We start from the raw sequence: 16,140 nt of genomic DNA, 5'->3' as shown, positions 1-16,140 counted from the left end.
CCCCCAGTCCTGTTAAAATCCTGCTGTCAAATTCTGCTAGCCTTCAAAGTGTGATTTTATGGGAATTCCTCCTCCCTTTGCCAGACTCTCAGGTTGGGAAGCCTAACATGGGGCTCAGAACCTTCACTCCAGTGAGTGGACTTCTGTGTTATAATTGTTGTCCAGTTTGTGAGTCACACACCCAGCCCTTATGGGATTTGATTTTATTGTGATGGCTCCCCGCCTACCATCTCATTGAAGCTTCTCCTTTGTCTTTGGATGTGGGGTATCTTTTTTGGTGAGTTCCAGTGTCTTCCTGTTGATGATTGTTCAGCAGTTCATTGTGATTTAGGTGCTCTTGCAAGATGGAGTGAGTGCACGTCCTTCTATTCCACCATATTCAACAAAATAGCCTTCTGCTCATTTTTTATTTTTACTTTTTAAATATTGAGTTGTGTAAGCTATTTGCATACTTTGGATATTAACCCTCTGTCAGTCCCATTGTTTGTAAATATTTTCTCCCATTCCACAGGTTGTCTTTTCCCTTTGTCAATGGTTTCTTTTGTTGCAAAATCTTCTAAGTTTAAGTAGATCCCATTTGTTCATTTTTGTTTTTATTTCTTTTTCCTCAGAGACTGGTAGAAGGAAATACTGCTGTGATATATATCAAACAGTGGTTTATGTTCTCTTCTAGGGATTTAATTGTTTCAAGGCCTTACATTTATGTCTTTAAATCATTTTGAGTTTATTTTTGTATATGGTATGAGTTTATGTTCTAATCTCATGCTTTGACATGTAGTTCTCTAGTTTTTGCAACACCATTTTTTGAAGAGACTGTCTTGTCTCCATCATGTATTCTTGCCTCATACATCATTGATTAATTGACCATAGGTGTGTGGGTTTACTTCTGGGCTCTATTTTGTTCCATTGATCAATTTGTCTGTTTTTGTGCCAACAGATCAATGTTTTTATTGTTGTAGCTTTATAATAGAGTCTGAAGTCTGAAAGGGTTATACTTCCAGCTTTGTTCTTTTACTCAGGATAGCTTTGGCAATTCTGAGTCTTTTGTAGTACCATATAAATTTTAGAATTATTTATTCTAATTTAGATATTTTGGTAGGGATTGATTTAAATCTGTAGATTGCTTTGGGAAGTATTGCCATTTTATCAATATGAATTCTTTCAATCCAAGAGCATGGGATATTTTTCCATATCTTTGAATCATCTTCAATGTCCTTTACCCATGTTTTATATAGTTTTCAGCATATAGGTCTTTTGCCTCCATGTTTAAGTTTATTCCTACATGTTATATATGCATATAATACACATATATGTGTATATATACATATATATACATATATATGATTTTAAATGGGATATTTTTACTTTCTCTTTCAGATATTTTATTATCATTGTATAGAAACACAACAGAAATTTGTATATTAATCTTGTACCCTGCTACTGTGCTGAAGTCATTTATTAGTTCTAATAGTTTCTGTGTGGAGAATTTAGGGTTCTCTATATAGGTTATTGTGTCATCAACAAATATTGCCAGTTTTACCTCTTCCCTTCCAACTTGAATACATTTTATTTCTTTTTCTTGTGTAATTGCTGTGTCTAGGACTTCCAGTAGTATGGTAAATAGAAGCAGTAAGAGTTGGCATCCATGTCTTTTTCCTGAATTTAGCAGGAAATTGTTCAGCTTTTCACCAATGGGTATTATGTTTGCTGTGGGTTTGTTTTAAATGGCCTTTATTATTTTGAGAGATGTTCCCTCTATACCCACTTCAATGAGAGTTTTTGTTATGAATGGATGTTGAATTTTTTCAAATGCTATTTCTGTGTCTGTTGAGATGATCATGATGTTTCTATCTTTCCTATAGGTAATGTGGTGTATCACATTGATAGATTTACATATGTTGAACCATCCTTGTGACCCTTGAATGAATTTAACTTGATCATGGTACATTATCCCTTTTACATATTGTTGGATTTGGTTTGCTACATTTTGTTGAGGCTTTTTGCATCTATATTCTTCAAATATATTGGCCTGTAATTTTCATTTTCTGTAGTGTTTTGTTTCGTTTAGTATCAGTGTGATGGTGGCCTCATAGAATGAATTTTGGAGTGTTTGTACTCCCTTTTCTTCAATATTCTGGAATAACTTGAGAAGGATAGATATTAATTCTTCATATGTTTAGTAGAATCCTCCATTGAAATCATGGATTTTTGTTTGTAGGGAAGGTTTGTTTTTTAATAGATTATATTTCACGTCTAGTGATCAGTCTATTCAAATTGCCTGTTCTTGACTCAGTCTTAGTAAGCTGTATGTTTACAGAAATTTGTCCATTTCTTTTAAATTGTCCAATTTGTTGGCCTATGACTTTTCGTAGTATTCTCCTATGATTTTTTTTTTGTATTTCTGTGGCATTGGTTGTTATTTCTCCTCTTTCATTTCTTGTTTTATTTTCTTTGTTACCTTTCTTCATGGTCAACTTGGCTAGAGGTTTGTCAATTTTGTTTATCTTTTCAAAAACATAGCTCTTGGTTTTATTGGTCTTTTCTATCTTTTTTAAATCTCTATTTTGTTTATTTCCTCTCTTTTCTTTACTATTTCCTTCCTTCTACTGACTTTGGGTTTTGTTTGTTCTTCTTTTTCAAATTTTTTTTGTGTTGTTGTTAGGTTGTTCATTTGTGATTTTTCTTGTTTCTTGAAGAAGGTCTACTTTGCTGTGAACTTCTTTCTTAGAACTGCTTTTGCTGCATCCCATAGATTTTGTAAAGTTGTTGTTTCATTTTAATTTGTTTTAAGGTATTTTCTGATTTCTTCTTTGATTTCTTCATTGACCCATAGGTTTTTTAGTAGCATGTTGTTTAGTCTCCAAGCTTTTGTTCTTTCCTTATTTTTCTTTCAATAATTGACTTCTACTATATTTGTGCTTCACTTGTTCTTATTTTTCTAGTTCTTTGAGGTGTAAAGTTTGGTCGTTTACTTGAGATTTTTCTTGCTTCTTCATGTAGGTATTTTTCACTATGAACATCCATCTTAAAATTGGTTTTGCTGCATTTCTTGAGTTTTTGTATATTGTATTTCCACTCTGATTTGTCTCAGTGTATTTATTTTATATCTTTTTTATTTCTTTTTGAAGTATTAGTTGTTCAATAACATATTTCTTAATCTCCATATTTTTGTGGATTTTCCAGTTTTCTTAGTGTAATTTATTTCAATGGCATCTTTCACAGAAATAAAACTAACAATCCTAAAGTTTGTATGGAAATACAAAAACTCAAATAGCCAAAGCAATCTTTACAATGAAGATGAATATGGAGTCATCACTCTTCCTGATTTCAAACTATATTACAAAACTATAGCAATCAAAATGGTATGGTATTGGCATAGAACAGGACACATAAATCAATAGCACAGAATACAGAGCCCAGAAATAAACCCACAATATATGATCAGTTACTTCACAACTATTGGAGGCAAGACTATACAATGGAGAAAGGATAGTCTCTTCAAAAAATGATGTTGGGAAAACTGAACAGCCACTTGCAAATGAATTAAACAAGAATACAATCTTATACCGTATACAAAAATTAACTCAAAATGGATTAAAAACTTGAATGTAAGACCTGAAACCATTAAACTTCTAGAAGAAGACATAAGCAGTACACTCATTGCCATCAGTCTTAACAATATTTTTTGTATGTTTCCTCAGGCAAGGAAAACCAAAGCAAAAATAACAAATGGGACTACATCAACCTAAAAGCTCTTGAAGAGCAAAGGAAACTATCAACAAAATGAAAAGAACATCTACTGAATGGGAGAAGTTATCTGCAAAAGATATATCAAATAAATGGTTACTATCCAAACTATACAAAGAACTCATACAACTCAACATTCAGAAAGAGAAAGACAAATACCATATGATCTCACTTACATGTGAAATCTAAAGAAACACAAACAAACAAAACATGAACTCATATAGGGAACAAATTGGTGGTTGTTAGAGTTTGGGAGGGGGGTCGGATGGGCAAAATAGGTAAAGGTACAAACTTCTAGTTATAAAACAAATAAGTAATGGGGATGTAATGTATAACACGGTGATTATAATTAATAATACTGCATTACATATTTGGAAGTTGCTAAGAGATTAATTCTTAAAAGTTCTCTTCTTGAGAAAAAAATTATAACTCTGTATGGTGACAAATATTAACTAGATTTATTGTGGTAGTCATTTTGTAATATGTACAAATATCAAATCATTTTGTTGTACACATGAAAGTCATACAATATTAGGTCAATTGTACCTCAGTTAAAAAAAAGCCTAAAAAGAAACATCATATGATCATATTATTTGATGTAGCAAACACCTGAAAAGCTCAATGCTTATTTCTTATTAAAACTCTATGAAGTTATGAAGAAAGGGAAATTACTTCAAATTGACAACAGGCATCTACAAAAACTTACAAGTAGCACTAATGTTGAAATACTGAAAGCTTTCCCTCTTAAATTGGGGATCAGGCAAAGATAACCACTTTCATCACTCCTATACAGCATAGCACTGGAAGTTCTGGCCAACACAGTAAGGCAAGAAAATCAAATAAAAGGTTTACAGTTTTAAAAGAAATAAATAATACTGTCCTTATATGACTGGCTACTTTAAATATATATACAAAAAATAGAAATAATGAATACAGCAAGGTGAACTAAAAGAAATCAAATCACATTTCTATACACTAACCATAAATATGTGTAAACCAGAATTAAAATAAATTTTAATAGATTTAAGTTTCTCAACAGAAAATATAATATGTAAGTATACATGTAACAAAATATGTACAGGACCTATATGTTGAAAATTGCAAAATTTTCCTGATGACAGGAAATCTAAAACCTAAATACTTGGGAAAAAAATACTGTATTCATGGATTGAACAAGTCAACATACTAAAGATGTAACTTCTCCCCAGATTGATGGATAAGTTTAATTTAATTCTCAAAATAATTCCAGGAAGGTTTCCTGGTAGACATATACAAGATTACCCTGAAGTGTATATGGTCCTAGGATACCTAAAACAATGTTGACAAAGAAGGATAAAGTACAGGGCGAATCAATCTACTTGATATTAAGGTTTCATATATAGCCAGAGTATTCAAAACAGTGTGGTATTTGTGGATAAATAGACATGTAGATCAATGGAACAGAGTAGAGTACACTAGTGGCAGTGGTATACATGGTTCAGTCACCAACATACATCTCTTTGTCCATGCCCAGGAGCTACACACTCTCGAGGTGACTGACCAGGAGACTGTCACCCAGATCAAAGCTCATGTAGTCTCATTGGAGGGCATCACTACAGAAGATCAAGTCCTGCTCCTGGAATGCGCACCCCTAGAGGATGAGGCTACCCTGGGCCAGTGTTGGGTGGAGGCTCTGAGCACTCTGGAAGTAGCCAGCCACATGATTGGAGGTAAAGTCCATGGTTCCATGGCTGGTGCCAGGAAAATAAGAGGTCAGACTTCCAAGGTGGCCAAACAAGAGAAGAAGAAGATGGGCTGGGCCAAGAGACATATACAGTACAACTGGTGCTTTGTGAATATTGTGCCTACCTTTGGCAAGAAGAAGGGCCATAATGCCAACTCTTAAGTCCTTTGTAATTTTGGCTGTCTTTAATAAAGCCACTTAGTCCAGTCATTAAAAAAAAAAAAAAGAATAGAGTACCCAGAAATAGACACATACAATATGCTCAACTGATTTTTGACAAAGGTATGAAATCAATTCCATGGAGGAAAGACAACATTTCAACAAATAGTACTGGAATAATGGGAAATATATAAGTAAAAAAAAATGTACCTATACCACACACCTTATACAAAAATTAACTCAAAATAGATAATGGATTCAAATGTAAAAGTAAAACTATAAAACTTTTAGAAAAATCAAAGGAGAAATTTTGGGAGATCTAGGGCTAGGCAGAGATTTTAGTTTTGACAACAAAAGCACAATTCATAAAAGAAAAGAATGATTAATTGAATCTCATCAAAATAAAAAAGTTTGCTCTATGTAAGACCATGTGAAAAAGATGTAAAGAAAATATACAGGTGAGACAGTGGTGGGGGAAGGCACCTGTGGGGCCGACTGGTGGGTTGAAGGATGTAAGCATGTGAGTGAAGTCCCAGTGCACACTGCAGCGGCACAGGTACCTTCCACTTCCGGGCGTAAGGTGCTGTGAGGAAAGCTGAAGTGAGTGGACTCGCACTGGCAGCAGGATGCCGCTACTGCCGCCCCAGCCTAGCCTCCCTCGACTTTGGTGTTCCCATCATGGGGGCCCAGGTTCCTCAGCACACCCTGATCCAGCAGCCCGAGAGACTGTCCCCTGTCCTTCGGAAGCCCTGGCGCAAGTCCAGGCCCTTGGCAGGGAGGATGACAGAGCTGCAATCGGCACTGCTACTGTGAAGACAGCTGGCAGATACTTACAGAGAGCCTACTACATGCCAGGGACTGTACCAGATGCTGGACTATGTCAGCAAAAAAAAAAATAAAAATCCATGTTCTTGATTTCTCACAAGAAAGTATGATCTGAAGTGCAGGGGATGAGGCCTATGAACATGGCCCCCTATGAGCAGGTCCTAGACTGAGCACAGAGGAAAAGAAAATAAGGAAGAGATTGTAGAGAATTGGTGTTATTTCATCGTTAAATGTTTAAGAATTCCTCAGTAAAAGTATGCAGGCTTGGACTGAGAACTTCAAAGATGGCAGAGGAGTGAGATGCGGAGATCACTTTCCTCCCCATGAATACATCAGAAATACATCTATATGTGGAACAACTCCAACAGAACACCTACTAAACACTGGCAGAGGACCTCACACTTCCCAAAAGGCAAGAAAAGCCCCATGTACCTGACCGTGTGGCTGACAGGGTCTTGGTGTTCTTGCTGGGTGTCAGACCTGTGCCTATGAGGTGGGAGAGCTGAGATCAGGAAACTAGTCCACCAGAGACCTCCTGGCTCCATGTAATATTAAATAGTGAAAGCTCTCCCAGAGATCTCCATCTCAACGCTAATACCCAGTTCCACTCAATGGCCAGAAAGCTACAGTGCAGGACAGCTTATGCCAAGCAACTAGCAAGATAGGAACACAACCATGTCCATTAGTAGAGAGGCTGCCTAAACTCATAATAAGGTCACAAACAGCCCAAAACACACCACTGAATGTGGTCCTGCCCACCAAAAAGACAACATTCAGACTCATTTTCCAGAACACAGGAGCCAGTCCACTCAACCAGGAAGCCTACAAAATCCACTGAACCAACCTTAGCCACTGGGACCAGACACCAAAAACAACGGGAACTATGAACCAGCAGCCTGTGAAAAGGAGACCCCAAACACAGTAAGTTAAGCAAAGTGAGAAGACAGAGGAGTACACAGCAGATGAAGGAGCAAGGCAAAAACCCACCAGACCTAACAAATGAAGAGAAAATAAGCAGTCTACCTGAAAAAGAATTCACAGTAATTATAGTAAAGATATCCAAAATCTCAGAAATAGAATGCAGAAAATACCAAAAAAAGTTTAACAAGGACCTAAAAACCTAAAGAGCAAACAAAAATGATGAAAACCACACACTTACCTAGGGGTAAGATGGGAATAAAGACACTGACCTACTAGAGAATGGACTTGAGGATATGGAGAGGGGGAAGGGTAAGCTGTGACAAAGTGAGAGAGTGGCATGGACATATATACACTACCAAATGTAAAATAGATAGCTAGTGGGAAGCAGCTGCATAGCACAGGGAGATCAGCTCGGTGCTTTGTGACCACCTAGAAGGGTGGGATAGGGAGGGTGGGAGGGAGGGAGATGCAAGAGGGAAGAGATATGGGAACATATGTATAGGTATAACTGATTTACTTTGTTATAAAGCAGAAACTAACACACCATTGTAAAGCAATTATACTCCAATAAAGATGTTAAAAAAATTAACACTATAAAAAATCCAAGGAAATATAATGTAGAAAAACATTTTCAATTTGTTACATATTGTCCAGTCCTTATTATTTTCTCTAAGGGGAAACAAATGAATGAATAACTCATGCAAATCAAAATTCAAAACCAAACTATAATCAGTGTTATGATTTCTGTATAGATGTCTGTAAAACCCTAATACAATCAGATCTTATTGTAGAGCAAGTTATGTATCAATCATTATATATGCCTATTGAGATGTTCCTGTAGAAAAAAAAGTTTGTTTTTTATTCCTACTTAAAAAAAGTAAAAAGGGAAAAGCAACAAATAACATACAAGGGGATGCCCATAAGTTTATCAGCTGATTTTTCAACAGAAACTGCAGGCCAGAAGGGAGTGGCAGGATATATTTAAAGTGATGAAAGGGAAATACCTACAACCAAAATTACTCTACCCAACAAGAATTTCATTCAGATTTGATGAAGCAATCTAAAGCTTTACAGACAAGCAAAAGCTCAGAGAATTCAGAACCACCAAACCAGCTTTACAACAAATGCTAAAGGATATTCTTTAGGTGAGAAACACAAAAGAAGAAAAAAGAATTATGAAAACAAACCTAAAAAAACTAAGAAAATGTATGAGGTATCACATCACGCTGGTCAGAATAGCCATTATCAAAATACCTACAAACAATAAATGCTGGAAAGGGTGTGGAGAAAAGGGAACCCTTTTACCCCATTGGTGGGAATGTAAATGGATACAACCACTGTGAAGAACAGAATGGAGGTTCTTTAAAAATCTAAATATAGAACTGCCATATAACCCAGAAATCCCATTACTGAGCATATATGCCATGAAAACCAAAATTCAAAAAGACACATGCACCCCAATATTTATTGCAGCACTATTTACAGTAGTCAGTACATGGAAGCAACTTAAATGCCCATCAACAAAGGCATGGATCAAGAAGATGTGCTACAGCAGGGATTTGAGAAGATGGCAGAAGAGTAAGATGCTGGGATCATCTTCCTACCCACAGATACATCAGAAATACATCTACATGTGGAACTGCTCCTATAGAACACCAACTGAATGCTGGCAGAAGACCTCAGACCTCCCAAAAACCAAGAAACTCTCCACATACCTGGGTAGGGCAAAAGAAAAAATAAAAAACAGAGACAAAAGAATAGGGACAGGACCTGCACCAGTGGGAGGGAGCTGTGAAGGAGGAAAAGTTTCCACACACTAGGAAGCCCCTTCGCGGGTTCGCAGAGGGGGTGGCAGAGGGGGAAATCTTCAGAGCTGCGGAAGAGAGCACAGCAACATGTGTGTGCAGAGCAACTCGGAGAGATTCCCGCACAGAGGATCAGTGCCGACCAGCACTCACCAGCCCGAGAGGCTTCTCTGCTCACCCGCCGGGGCGGGTGGGGCTGGGAGCTGAGGCTCGGGCTTCAGGGAGAGGTCGGAGCGCAGGGAGAGGACTGGGGTTGGCAGCGTGAACACAGCCTGAAGGGGTTAGTGCACCACGGCTAGCTGGGAGGGAGTCCGGGAAAAAGTCTGGAGCTGCCGAAGAGGCAGGAGAATTTTTCTTGCCTCTTTGTTTCCTGGTGTGTGAAGAGAGGGGATTAAGAGAGCCGATTAAAGGAGCTCCAGAAACGGGCGCGAGCCACGTCTATCAGCACAGACCCCAGAGACGGGCATGGGATGCTAAGACTGCTGCTGCCACCACCAGGAAACCTGTGTGCGAGCACAGGTCACTATCCACACCTCCCCTCCTGGAAGCCTGTGCAGCCCACCAATGCCAGGGTCACGAGAACCACGGACAACTACCCTGGGAGAATGCACAGCACACATCAAGTTGGTGCAACGTCAGGCCAGCCTCTGCCACTGCAGGCCTGTCTCGCATTCCATACACCTCCATCCCCCCGGCCTGAGTGAGTCAGAGCCTGCAAATCAGCTGCTCCTTTAACCCCGTCTTGTCTAAGGGAAGAACAGACACCCTTAGGCAACCTACATGCAGAAGAAGAGCCAAATCCAAAGCTGAACCCCGGGAGCTGTGTGAACAAAGAAGAAAAAGGGAAATTTCTCCCAGCAGCCTCAGAAGCAGCAGATTGAAACTCCACAATCAACTTGATGTACCCTGCATCTGTGGAATACCTGAATAGACAATGAATCATCCCAAATTGAGGAGGTGGACTTTGGGAGCAAGATTTATTACTTTTTCCCCTTTTCCTCATTTTGTCAGTGGGTATGTGTATGCTTCTGTGTGAGATTTTGTCTGTATGACTTTGCTTTCACCATTTGTCCTAGGGTTCTATCTGTCCGGGTTTTTTTTTTCTTTTTTTTAATTTTTAAATTTTTTTCTTAATAATTACTGTTAATAACTTTATTTTATCTTTATTTTATTTTATCATATTTCTTTCTTCCTTTCTTCCTATTTTTTCTCTCTTTTATTCCGAGCCGTGTGGATAACAAGCTCTTCATGCTCCAGCCAGAAGTTAGTACTGTGCCTCTGAGATGTGAGAGCCAACCTCAGGACACTGGTCCACAAGAGACCTCCCAGCTCTACGTTATATCAAATGGCGAAAACATCCCAGAGATCTCCATCTCAATACCAACACCCAGCTTCACTCAATGACCAGCAAGCTACAGTGCTGTACACCCTATGCCAAATAAATTGCAAAACAGGAACACAGCCCTATCCATTAGCAGATTTGCTTCCTAAAATCATAACAAGGCCACAGACACCCCAAAACACACCACCAGACGTGGACCTGCCCACCAGAAAGACAAGATCCAGCCTCATCCACCAGAACACAGGAACTAGTTCCCTCCACAAGGAAGCCTACACAACCCACTGAACCAACCTTAGCCCCTGGGGACAGACACCAAAACCAACAGGAATGACGAACCTGCAACCTGCAAAAAGGAGTCCCCAAACACAGTAAGATAAGCAAAATTAGAAGACAGAAAAACACACAGCAGATGAAGGAGCAAGGAAAAAATCCACCAGACCTAACAAATGAAGAGGAAATAGGCAGTCTACCTGAAAAAGAATTCAGAATAATGATAATAAACATGATCCAAAATCTTGGAAATAGAATAGAGAAAATGCAAGAAACATTTAAGAAGGAACTAGAAGAACTAAATAGAAAACAAGCAATGATGAACAACACAATAAATGAATTTAAAAGTACTCTAGAAGGGATCAATAGCAGAATAACTGAGGCAGAAGAATGGATAAGTGACCTGGAAGATAAAATAGTGGAAATAACTACTGCACAGCAGAATAAAGAAAAAGGAATGAAAAGAACTGAGGACACTCTCAGACCTCTGCGACAACATTAAACACACCAACAGTCAAATTATACGTGTCCCAGAAGAAGAAGAGAAAAAGAAAGGGACTGAGAAAATATTCGAAGAGAAAATATTTGAAGACTTCCCTAATATGGGAAAGGAAATAGTTAATCAAGTCCAGGAAGCACAGAGAGCCCCATAACAAATAAATCCAAGGAGAAACACGCCAAGACACACGTTAATCAAACTATCAAAAATTAAATACAAAGAAAATATATTAAGATCAGCAAAGGTAAAATAACAAATAATATAAAAGAGATTCCCCATAAGCTTAAGAGCTGATCTTTCAGCAGAAACTCTGCTGGCCAGAATGGAGTGGCGGGACATATTTAAAGAGATGAAAGTTAAAGTCTACATCCAAGATTACTCTACCCAACAAGGAGCTCATTCAGATTTGATGGAGAAATTAAAACCTTTACAGACAAGGAAAGCTGAGAGAGTTCAGCACCACCAAACCAGGTTTACAACAAATGCTAAAGGTACTTCTCTAGGCAAGAAACACTAGAGAAGGACAATACCTATAGTAAGAAACCCAAAAAATTTTTTTAAATGGGAATAGGAACATACATATCGATAATTATCTTAAATGTAAATGGATTATATGCTCCCACCAAGAGACACAGAGTGGCTGAATGAATACTAAAACAAGACCCATATATATGCTGTCTAGAAGAGACCCACTTCAGACCTAGGGACACACACAGACTGAAAGTGAGGGGATTGAAAAAAGATATTCCAAGCAAATGGAAACCAAAAGAAAGTTGGAGTAGCAATTCTCATATCAGACACAATAGACTTTAAAATAAAGACTATTAGAAGAGACAAAGAAGGACACTACATAATGCTCAAGGGATTGATCCAAGAAGAAAATATAACAATTGTAAATATTTATGCACCCAAAATAGGAGCACCACAATACATAAGGGAAAAACAAACAGCCATAAAAGAGGAAATTGACAGTAACACATTCATAGTAGGGGACTTTAACACCCCACTTTCACCCATGGACAGATCATCCAAAATGAAAATAAATAAGGAAACACAAGCTTTAAATGATATATTAAACAAGACGGACTTAATTGATATTTATAGGACACTCCATCCAAAAACAACAGAATACACAATTTTCTCAAGAGCTCATGGAACATTCTCCAGGATAGATCATATCTTGGGTCACAAATCAACCCTTGGTAAATTTAAGAAAATTGAAATTGTATCGAGTATCTTTTCCGACCACAATGCCATGAGAGTAGATATCAATTACAGGAAAAGATGTGTAAAAACTACAAACACATGGAGGCTAAACAATACACTACTTAATAACGAAGTGATCACTGAAGAAATCAAAGAGGAAATCAAAAAATACCTAGAAACAAATGACAATGGAGGCACAACGAACCAAAACCTATGGGATGCAGCAAAAGCAGTTCTAAGAGGGAAGTTTATAGCAATACAAGTCCACCTTAAGAAGCAGGAAACATCTCGAATAACAACCTAACCTTGCACCTAAAGCAATTAGAGAAAGAAGAACAAAAAAACCCCAAAGTTAGCAGAAGGAAAGAAATCATAAAAATCAGATCAGAAATAAATGAAAAAGAAATGAAGGAAACGAGGACAAACAACAATAAAACTAAAAGCTGATTCTTTGAGAAGATAAAAAAAATAGATAAACCATTAGCCAGATTCAACAAGAAAAAAAGGGAGAAGACTCAAATCAATAGAATTAGAAATGAAAAAGGAGAAGTAACAACTGACACTGCAGAAATAAAAAAGATCATGAGAGATTACTACAAGCAACCCTCTGCCAATAAAATGGACAATCTGGAAGAAACGGACAAATTCTTAGAAATGCACAACCTGCCATGATTGAATCAGGAAGAAATAGAAAATATGAACAGACCAATCACAAGCACTGAAATTGAAACTGTGATTAAAAATCTTCCAACAAAGAAAAGCCCAGGACCAGATGGCTTCACAGGTGAATTCTATCAAACATTTAGAGAAGAGCTAACACCTATCCTTCTCAAACTCTTCCAAAATATAGCAGAGGGAGGAACATTCCCAAATTCCTTCGACGAGGCCACCATCACCTTGATACCAAAACCAGACAATGATGTCACAAAGAAATAAAACTACAGGCCAATATCATGGATGAACATAGATGCAAAAATCCTCAACAAAATACTAGCAAACAGAATCCAACAGCACATTAAAAGGATCATACACCATGATCAAGTGGGATTTTTTCCAGGAAGGCAAGGATTCTTCAATGTGTGCAAATCTATCAATGTGATAAACCATATTAACAAATTCAAGGAGAAAAACCATATGATCATCTCAATAGATGCAGAGAAAGCTTTTGACAAAATTCAACACCCATTTATGATTAAAAACCCTGCAGAAAGTAGGCATAGAGGGAACTTTCCTCAACATAATGAAGGTCATATATGACAAGCCCACAGACAACATCATCCTCAATGGTGAAAAACAGAAAGCATTTCCACTAAGATCAGGAACAAGACAAGGTTGCCCACTCTCACCACTCTTATTCAACATAGTTTTGGAAGTTTTAGCCACAGCAATCAGAGAAGAAAAGGAAATAAAAGGAATCCAAATTGGAAAAGAAGTAAAGCTGTCACTGTTTGCAGATGACATGATACTATACATAGAGAATCCTAAGGATGCTACCAGAAAAATACTAGATCTAATCAATGAATTTGGTAAAGTAGCAGGTTACAAAATTAATGCATAGAAATCTCTGGCATTTCTATACACTAATGATGAAAAATCTGAAAGTGAAATCAAGAAAACACTCCCATTTACCATTGCAACAAAAAGAATAAAATATCTAGGAATAAACCTACCTAAGGAGACAAAAGACCTGTATGCAGAAAATTATAAGACACTGATGAAAGAAATTAAAGATGATACAAATAGATGGAGAGATATACCATGTTCTTGGATTGGAAGAATCAACATTGTGAAACTGACTCTACTACCCAAAGCAATCTATAGATTCAATGCAATCCCTATCAAACTACCACTGGCATTTTTCACAGAACTACAATAAAAAATTTCACAATTTGCATGGAAACACAAAAGACCCCGTATAGCCAAAGCAATCTTGAGAACGAAACATTGAGCTGGAGGAATCAGGCTCCCTGACTTCAGACTATACTACAAAGCTACAGTTATCAAGACAGTATGGTACTGGCACAAAAACAGAAAGATAGATAAATGGAACAGGATAGAAAGCTCAGAGATAAACCCACGCACATATGGACACCTTATCTTTGATAAAGTTGGCAGGAATGTACAATGGAGAAAGGACAGCCTCTTCAATAAGTGGTACTGGGAAAACTGCACAGGTACTTGTAAAACTATGAGATTAGATCACTCCCTAACACCATACACAAAAATACGCTCAAAATGGATTAAAGACCTAAATGTAAGGCCAGAAACTATCAAACTCTTAGAGGAAAACATAGGCAGAACACTCTATGACATAAATCACAGCAAGATCTGTTTTGAATCACCTCCTAGAGAAATGGAAATAAAAACAAAAATAAACAAATGGGACCTAATGAAACTTCAAAGGTTTTGCACAGCAAAGGAAACCATAAACAAGACCAAAAGACAATCCTCAGAATGGGAGAAAATATTTGCAAATGAAGCAACTGACATAGGATTAATCTCCATAATGTATAAGCAGCTCATGCAGGTCAATAACAAAAACACAAACAACCCAATCCAAAAATGGGCAGAAGACCTAAATAAACATTTCTCCAAAGAAGATATGCAGGTTGCCAACAAACACATGAAAGAATGTTCAACATCATTAATCATTAGAGAAATGCAAATCAAAACTACAATGAGATATCATCTGACACCAGTCATAATGGCCATCATCAAAAAATCTACAAACAATAAATGCTGGAGAGGGTGTGGAGGAAAGGGAACACTCTTGCACTGCTGGTGGGAATGTGAATTGGTTCAGCCACTATGGAGAACAGTATGGAGGTTCCTTTAAAAATTAGAAATAGAAGTACCATATGACCCAGCAATCCCACTACTGGGCATATACCCTGAGAAAACCAAAATTCAAAAAGAGTCATGTACCAAAACGTTCATTGCAGCTCTATTTACAATAGCATGGAGATGGAAAGAACCTAAATGCCCATCATCAGATGAATGGATAAAGAAGATGTGGCACATATATATAATGGAATATTACTCAGCCATAAAAAGAAATGAAATTGAGCTATTTGTAATGAGGTGGATAGACCTAGAGTCTGTCACACAGAGTGAAGTAAGTCAGAAAGAGAAAGACAAATACCGTATGCTAACACATATATATGGAATTTAAGAAAAAAAATGTCATGAAGAACCTAGGGGTAAGACAGAAATAAAGACACAGACCTACTGGAGAACAGATTTGAGGATATGGGGAGGGGGAAGGGTGAGCTTTGACATGGCAAGAGAGAGGCATGGAAATATATACACTAACAAACGTAAGGTAGATAGCTGGTGGGAAGCAGCCACATGGCACAGGGATATCGGCTTGGTGCTTTGTGACCACTTGGAGGGGTGGAATAGGGAGGGTGGGAGGGAGGAAGACACAAGAGGGAAGAGATATGGGAACATATGTATATGTATATGTATAACTGATTCACTTTGTTATAAAGCAGAAACTAACACACCATTGGAAAACAATTATACCCCAATGAAAGATGTTTAAAAAAACAAAAAAATAAAAAGTAAAATAAAAAAAGAAAATCAGAAATGAAAGAGAAGACATAACAACTGACAACACAGCAATGCAAAGAATCATAAGAGA

At 37.4% G+C, this 16,140-nt stretch overlaps 1 protein-coding gene across 1 annotated transcript; it reads left to right on the top strand.

Annotated features, from left to right (window-relative positions):
* Positions 1 to 344: 344 nt before the first annotated feature.
* LOC309978577 (ubiquitin-like FUBI-ribosomal protein eS30 fusion protein) lies at positions 345 to 5,705 on the top strand (the record flags this gene model as incomplete). Its single annotated transcript, XM_082865104.1, has 2 exons — positions 345 to 349; positions 5,170 to 5,705. 2 exons carry the CDS (start codon positions 345 to 347, stop codon positions 5,630 to 5,632), a joined length of 468 nt encoding a protein of 155 aa, XP_082721230.1. The 3' UTR covers positions 5,633 to 5,705.
* Positions 5,706 to 16,140: the final 10,435 nt, after the last annotated feature.

Source organism: Leucopleurus acutus (assembly GCF_964270905.1).
Source record: "Leucopleurus acutus genome assembly, chromosome: X".
NCBI lineage: Eukaryota > Metazoa > Chordata > Mammalia > Artiodactyla > Delphinidae > Leucopleurus > Leucopleurus acutus.
The sequence above is the reverse complement of the archived record's forward strand: the minus strand, read 5'-3'. Positions and strand labels throughout refer to the sequence as shown.